At 38.7% G+C, this 8103-nt stretch overlaps 1 protein-coding gene across 2 annotated transcripts; it reads right to left on the reverse strand.

Moving 5' to 3' along the window:
* Positions 1-872: 872 nt before the first annotated feature.
* pde6gb (phosphodiesterase 6G, cGMP-specific, rod, gamma, paralog b) lies at positions 873-4093 on the reverse strand. 2 transcript variants are annotated; one of them, XM_012862841.3, is made up of 4 exons: positions 3985-4093; positions 2347-2558; positions 2226-2266; positions 873-2141 (listed from the first exon to the last, which is right to left on the reverse strand). In XM_012862841.3, exons 2-4 carry the CDS (start codon positions 2490-2492, stop codon positions 2065-2067), a joined length of 264 nt encoding a protein of 87 aa, XP_012718295.1. In that variant the 5' UTR covers positions 2493-2558; positions 3985-4093; the 3' UTR covers positions 873-2064. The 2 variants fall into 2 exon arrangements, with proteins under 2 accessions (XP_012718295.1, XP_021172207.1); XM_021316532.2 differs by having other exon boundaries at positions 2347-2498; positions 3985-4092.
* Positions 4094-8103: the final 4010 nt, after the last annotated feature.

Raw genomic sequence — 8103 nt, forward strand, 5'->3', positions numbered from 1 at the left:
TGTGCCTTTACCTACCGTACGTTTTCCTTCCACTTAACTTTCTAAGATTATACTAATCTTTTCAATATATCTTTTTTTCTGACACACTGAATTCTGGGTTTTCCATCTCTGTAAGCAACAATCGTCAAACTTACAAGGACATATTTCACTCTGTGTGTAACGCATAAGCTTCACTTTCTGAAATCAGTCACCAAAAATATGGAAATATTCAAAATCTTTTAGTAGTAGCATACTTATAAAATATTTAATTTAGTTTGGCAACTGACCGAACAGCTATATGTTTTGAAGACAAAGCCTTGATGTTTACCTAAAACTCATTTCAGGATGAAACCACCGGGCCCACCTGCTGTATCATCCCTTTTTACACCGAGAAGCCTGCCGACTCAATCTGACTAAACACCAGCTGCTTAGTGGTAGCTTGTAATAATCATGCATTTACATCAACAGCAGATTTAAAATTGCATCTAAGTGTCATTATAATTTTTTTTTTAAAGCCATCAGGATTAAAGGAATCAGTGTGGGGACTGTCATATTTGTGAAGCTGAAGGCCAAAATCTGTATCTAAAGTGTAAATATGTCTGAACTTTGACATGTGTGAGCTTATAAATTAGTTTTACATATGCTTCGATTTTTTAAACCGTGGATTAAAATACAAATGTTCTGCTATTCCGACTCGCACACTCTTCATTGTATAAATTTGTTTGCAGTTTTGTATGCATTTGCATCTTCCTTTAATGTGTGACTTGAGTTTGGCTCAAATAACATGTTAATGCTTTAGAAAATATAGCTTAATTCCCTAACTAGATTTATTTATTTTTGCTTTCGTTTTCTCCCAAGAGTTCAATAGTTTATTAGAAGAAACAAAATTCAGCTTTGTTTTTACTCTTTTTTTCTTTATTTTTTCCCCCCATCGTCCTGTAGAGAGGACAAAGCTCCATTACGCATCTCGTCAGACTTTTTTTGTTGTCGTTGTGATCATTCATCCCACTAATACCTCTGCCGTCTTTCACCTCCACCATTCATAATCGTCTTGTCCTCTGCGTTGGAACCACGGCAGATCTCAGTGGGGTGAGGACGACAGAGAGGATTTGGAGATGAGTCACAGATAAAGTGATGAGCGGCTGCTGAAGGGCAAAGTTAACAAATGCAAAATGTCCCCTAGAAAAACAAGAGCTACAATAATGAGCTTAATAACACCAAATACAAACTCAAAGGACACCACCGTGTCGCGTGGAAGTAGGAGATATACACATGCAATGGCAATACAATACATATAGATCAACATCATACAAGGGTTATGTACACATTAGAAAGGTGCTACTGGTATCAAGACCAAACACGGGGGGGGTGGAGGTAAGTGATCAGGAACTAGCACGACTGTAAGTTGTGATTTCAGGCTTGGTTTGTGCAGTAAACAGGACTTTGTTACGTTGGATTGAACTGAAGCAGGGCGAACCGCCCCCGAAGGTGATCTGATTAATGCTTTCACGCTCAGCAATGGCCAGCTGGTGTCTGCTCTCTACAGAATTCAGGTTCAGGATTTTATACGTTCGGCATCGATGGATGGAGCTTCTCCGACGAAGAACGAGACGCCGAGGCACGTGAAGCGGGAGCCCACCTGCCTCACGGGTCTGTCACTTAAACTCACTGAGAGGCTGCCTTGCTTGCGTAGGTTTCTCGTTTTGGTCCGTGTCGAGGATAGAAAAGAAGAGAGAAAGAGAGAGAGAAGGGGGAAAAAGCGAAAGGGCAGAGAGCAGGCGTGGAGTTTTCTTCATATTCGTGTTGGTGGGGGAAATAACGGCGCAGCTATACGGAACGGAAGTTGTGGGATTGAAACAGATCCTAAAGAAGCAGATGTTGTGTGACAGCCAGAAGGAGAGAGTCCAGAGTCAGAGAACAACAAGAAATATATATTTTTTTTTTGGTCCTTTTTTTCTCTTTTTTCCATTTTTATGTTCGTTACAGTTCGGTATTTTGTTTTTCTGTTTGTTACAGTTCCATTTAGAGGTTTGAGATGGAGCCTGAGGCAGGTGGTTGAAAGTACATGGCCCGTAATGGGAAGGCTCAGATGATGCCGTACTGGGCCAGCTCGTGCAGCTCCAGGTGATTGAAGGCCTCCCAGGGGCAGATGACGGTGATATCTGCGAACGGGGTGGAAACGCGAAGCTGCTTAGACACCTTCTCAATCAGTGAAATGAATATTCTAAAACTTACTGTACACTCACCTGTACCCAAGCCCTCCATGCCAGGGATGTCATCTCCAAAGCTGAAAGAACAACAGAGATCACACACTGATCCCCAAGATCTGCAACATCTGAATTAGTAGGAGCTTTAATCGAGGCGTACCCCTGAATTCCTTTCTTTGGAGGCTTGCTCTTGAACTGACGGGTCTGCCTCTGCTTGAACTTGGGCGGGCCCTTGCGAGGAGTGGCGGGGCCTCCGGTTACACGGGTGGCTGACTTGATTTCAGCTTTGGGCGGTTCGAGATTCATTTTGAGCTGTTAGGGAGAATGCGTTCAGGTAAGTTGTCGGGTTTCTCAGATCTCAAATTGCGAAATCTGCAGGAAAAAAAACAAAAAAAAAACTTGTTTTAATAAGTCAGGAAGAAAGAGTCTCACTTGCCCCCTTCACCTGCCTCCAAATCTATACTGATTCGACGTAAGATTTACTGTCACCTCTGGCTGACATTATCAGTTCTAATCCTCTTACAGGCCTGACGTTTTCCCCTAAGTGAAAGTCCCAGGGGGGGTCCACACTGGAGCCTGTCCACCAAAGACGACCCAATTTCCTATAATCCCTGGCTCAAGATAAGAAGTTCTATCCCTCTCCATTTCAAGCTGGTCACACTTGTTTAATCTTGTTAAAACAAGGACGACTGGGGGAATTGCTGAGCTGTGCAACTAAGGTCTAAACGAACAATCTGCTCTGAGTGTCCCGGTTACAATGACTGGCCGGTGCGGGTCTTTTACTCTTAATGTCGTTGGGTTTGGTTTGTAATGAAAACGTGCAGAATTTAGACATCCGCCCACTGTAGTAAAGTTTATATCCTAAAAGAGGCAATTAAGAAGTTTACTTCTTGTTTGTTTATAGTGATATCTTAATTCTTTAACTGAAATATGGGATACTGATGAAGAAATTTGATTGAATGTTAAATACCCTCAGGTGTATAGAAATGTATTTTGGGACATTTTCTTGTAAACCAGGGAGATTTGTAAAGTCTCCCAGAATCTTAATAATAAAAAATCTAAATCAAAAAAAAAAAAATCTAAATCCAAAAGAATTATTGTTTAAATTAATTTCACTGAGCACTACATTGGATCGCAAATGCAACTAAGCAAAGTATATGTATGAAGCTTACAAAACAGCTAAATTACCTAAATTAGTGTCAAGCAAACAAATTATACTTTTACCTGATCTCATATTTTGCTGAAATGGACAATATTACAATAAATATTTAATACTATATACTATAATACTATATTTCAATAGTTTCACATTTATATGAAACTTTTTTTTCTTCTGCAGGAAAATAAATTAAAATGTGCACATTTTCTTCTATTAATCCTATTAATTTTATAATAAAACATACACTAATGTCATCTATTAACTTGTATATATTGGTTTAATTCATTCATAGGGCACCAGTTAACAAGAAATTACTTTCTAGAACACTTATGTACAATAAAGACAGGTTATATCTATATCTAACCATAAACAAATATATAAATAAAATCAATCAAGTAAAATTAGTCCAATAAAATCTAAATTGATCGTTTCAAAATCCTACCCTCCTATTCAAACCTAATTATAACACAAAACAGTCAAATTTCATTTATAATATCAATTGGTTAGATATCACAAATTCTAAATTATCTGCAGGTAAACAGAGATACATGTGGCATTCATATACATGTGGCATTCATTCGTCTGCAGAAATCCCGTTTTTCCCCCGTAATAAATCCACCTGATTTCCAGTGTACTCACCGGATGATTGGTTGAAGCACAACCAGACGAGTGGATGTGAGTGCAGCACTGCTCAGTCTAGCAGACGAGTGGACTTCTACGCTAGGCTCGCTGTGAGGGCCGGTTTGGACCTCAGGGCTTCTTATACCGCGAGTCCTGCAGGAGATTACGAAGGCGCCGCCTCCAAATCTATGACATCAGATCGATTGTTTGGGTTTGGGTCAGTTACATTTTTATTTACAGCACAGTGTTAATGTTGCTTTTTTTAATTATTATTATTATTTTCATATCACTTTGTACTTTAAACCTGTAAAAACTTAGAGCGAAACAGCTTTGATCCAAGGAGTTCTCCCTCATGTTACTTGAAAGGATATTTTTGTTCACCCTCAATGTAAACTGCCTCAAATGTGCTATTCTAAACCCCGAGTAATGTGTTGTAATGTAGGAGTCTCTAGATAGTACTAGCATTACTAAGACTCAATTTGTATATTTTATTATATTTTTTATTTATATATGTATATATATATATATATTTCAATGTGTATTGTATTATTTAATACACAGTTTTTTTTTTGTCTCCCTCTTTTAGAATCTGTCATTTTTTTTCAGGAACTGGGACACACCCATAATTTCCAGGAACGTCTCTGAAGATTCACATCAACACAAGCAGGCAAATTAAACCGCTGATTGAAGAAAGAGAATATGCAGGAGGAGATAACCCAGACCAGATTATGTTCACGCAGATTATCGATGCAGCAGGAAGATTCTTGAAGCTGCCAGTCTCTTCCCTGGCTCTTTGTTATGCAATCCTCCACCATCTGGCGTCTTTTAGTGGAAACTCAGAAAGCTTTCCCCACCAAACTTGTTTTATTGTGACTTTAATGGCTCATTATTAAAAAGTTCCATCCAGTGCCAGTTTACCTCAGTAAAGGGGGAGTGGTGGCCTGGTGGTTAGAGAAGCACATTTGCATTCGGAGAAGGCTTCTAGTGCCTGGTGTGAAACCCACAGACTTCCAGTGCCTGAGCAAGACCCTTAACCGCAGATCGCTCCCCGGGCGCTATCAGCGCTAAGGCTGATGGGTTAAATCCAGATTTTATCGGAAAGTGCACTCGTGATGGCAAACAAAGATTTTTCTTCTTCTAGTATATTCAGACAGAAAGAGAAGTCAAATGTTGGGATTAGATAATACCTTAATGTGAGGTAGATAATACATTTTGGCTGCACCCTTATTCAGGATTTATCACTATAAGTAATTACAAGTCGAACGAAGAATTTTCAGAAATTTTAGACAACATGCCCATTCTGAGGCAACTGGGATTTTAACTCAGGTCCGCTGTTTCAAAGATGCAGACGCCGCTACGCCACCACAGAAGGACAGATGACACCTTTATATCCACCTTTAAAAGAAAAAAAAGAACTTATCATAACTACTGTTTCCACATTTTAAGTAAGTGGTGGCAGGCCCGTATTAAGACAACTCTGGTCAAAAACATCAGACATAATCAAGGGGATTTCTGTAATGTAATTTACTATTTACTAACTTACACAACTACATGTAGGCATATGAGCAGTGATCAATATTCAAATATCTCATTTTAAAATGTTGAAATAAAAAAATCTTGATTTATTTGTCATTTATTAATATTGTGACATCGGTGTTCACAAAACAAATAATGCATGGTCTTTCAACAATTTCAAGTAAATAATATAACAATTTATAAAAAATATATTTTCAAAGATTGTGTCATATGGTGCCCCCCCCCCCCCCCCCCCCCATGGTTGTTGCCCCTGGGCACTGGCCCATTGGCCCTTATGGATAATCCGGCCCTGGTGGTGGCCATATTGCATTGTGGAGCCACTAAGCGAGTTGCAGATTTTGGTAATTATTATGGTAATTATTATTATTTTTTGGCTTCCAAACAACATTCAAAGATCACAGAAAGCTGTGAAGAGAACTGCTATTCTCTTCGAGACATTGACTGTCAAATGACTGTCAAATGACTCCGTCTCTGTCAAATGACAATGTCCCTGTCTTAAGCTGAGACAATAAAGTTAAGCATCACTGATTTGGCTAAAGGTGAGTGCCACACTAAGACTAAGACAGAGAAAGAGCAAGTTAAGAGATGGGAGTGGGAGGGTCACAAAACCGAGACTGACACTGTGACGTGAGGGAGAGACGGGTATTTCTTCAGAGAAGGGGGTGCTGGAAGCGAGTTCTAGGTTCTAGGACTCTGATCAGCCGCGGTTCTTCTGGGCAACCCAAAGCATCTCTGAAGCACCCTCCGGTCTAGAGATGCTCGAGGACTTCAATGCATTCTTTATGATCTGTTTAGTGTGAAAAAAATAAAACCCCTCACGATGCATGCACTGTGTGTGTAAGAAGTAGCATATTCTGGCTTTATATAGTAAAATCTAAGTTCTGAAATTGACAAAAACCTGTAAAGATTTTGTCTTATTTGTAAAAGTAATATATTAAAGATGAACAGATTTCAACCATTATTTTCTTCTACATAGAACTAAAGGTCAAAGAGTCTGAATCTGTGTCTGGAGACACGAAGAACAAAGACTGGGGCTTTTGTTTCTTCATCTTGCCATTTGCATTTTTTGCTCTGTTGTGTCTTTGTTTTGCAGCCAACTTTTTTTTTTTTTCCAGCTCTCCGTGCAGCTGATTGGAGGCCCAGGCAAATCCCTCTACAGGATGATCAGAAGGGACCATGTGTCTGACTCCTTTTTGAGAGAGGTGAATGAACAGAGTGAACATAACAGAATAAATATGAACATAACAAAATAAATATGAACATAATATTCAGCATTCGGACAACTGTTTGGTTCATTCTTTACTCAGTCAAAATATTTGCTGCTACTTAATCTACAAGGAAAGAAGCAAAATATTCTCATATCTGAAATTCAGCGCAATATTTAAAGATCATGTTGTATCAACTATGACTCACTGTGTGAGAAATGTATCTAGTTGGAGATTGTGTGAAGCTCTATATCAACAGGTGAAGTTATTACAACTATTTTGAGTTAGTTTAGGCGTTTGAAGTGCTTGATGAAAAAAATATATACATACTCCAAACTGGACAAGAGACAATGTTCTGCCCTATTAAACCCTGGCTGCACTGGGAACAAACGTTACTTTATGATGAGAACGCAGACACAGGATATAGCATCTTTAGTTTTCCAATCATTAAAAACAAACAGCCAAGGAAATACATTTACCTTTTTCAAAGTTTATGACATACTGTACCACCACAGGGCCCCGATCTTGGCTCGGTATGTTTCATGCTGTACTTAAATATTTCCAGGTATAATTTTTTTGCAGGAGAACATTTTGAACTTATATATCCTTCTCGTTAAATTCCTTGTTGTGAAATCATTTTTTCCCAGTAACTCCTTTTAAAAAAGTGAAACTTGTATATTATATTCCTTCATTGACACAGAGTGACAGTGGCATAGGAGTTAGGGAGTTTGTCCTACTATTGGCGGGTTGCCCATCATTAAATTGCTATATAAGTACAAGCCATTTATATATTTCAAGTGCTTATTTCTTTTAATTTTGATGATTATAACTGACAACTAATTAAAACCACAATTTCAGTATCTCAGAAAATTAGAATATTGTTAAAAGTTCTAATACTGAGGACACCTGGTGCCACACTCTAATCAGCTAATTAACTTAAAACACCTGCAAAGGCCTTTAAACGTTCTCTCACTCTAGTTCTAGGCTACACAATCATGGTAAAGACCGCTGACTTGACAGCTCTCCAAAAGACGACCATTGACGCCCTGAACAAGGAGGGCAACACACTTAACAGAGAGGCGAAGGGAAGGAAAAGGTGTGGTAGAAAAAGGGTGCAAGCAAATGGGATGACCGCACAACTTTTACATTATATTTTAATCGTATGACCGGTATTTGGTAAGTTACATGTGGGGTGACAGTGGTGCAGGAACTAGGACAGGGGTGTCAAACTCATTTTGGTTGAGGGGCCGCATACAGCTTAATCTGATCTCAAGATGGCCACACAAGTTAACTCATTGCAAGATTAAATAGAACTAATAAATGTGGACTTGTTGTTGATTTTTATATTAAGTTAATTTCACTTTTACACAATATATTATGAATAACCTCAGCGTTT

Source organism: Fundulus heteroclitus, chromosome 10 (assembly GCF_011125445.2).
Source record: "Fundulus heteroclitus isolate FHET01 chromosome 10, MU-UCD_Fhet_4.1, whole genome shotgun sequence".
Lineage (NCBI taxonomy): Eukaryota > Metazoa > Chordata > Actinopteri > Cyprinodontiformes > Fundulidae > Fundulus > Fundulus heteroclitus.

Bases quoted from the DNA above. Each gene is read 5' to 3' on its own strand.
- pde6gb (XM_012862841.3), bottom strand. From the start codon at position 2,492: ATGAATCTCGAACCGCCCAAAGCTGAAATCAAGTCAGCCACCCGTGTA. The intron at 2,267-2,346 runs GTACGCCTCGAT...TTGTTCTTTCAG, and splicing joins CCAAAGAAAGGAATTCAGGG to CTTTGGAGATGACATCCCTG. The intron at 2,142-2,225 runs GTGAGTGTACAG...CCCCGTTCGCAG, and splicing joins CATGGAGGGCTTGGGTACAG to ATATCACCGTCATCTGCCCC.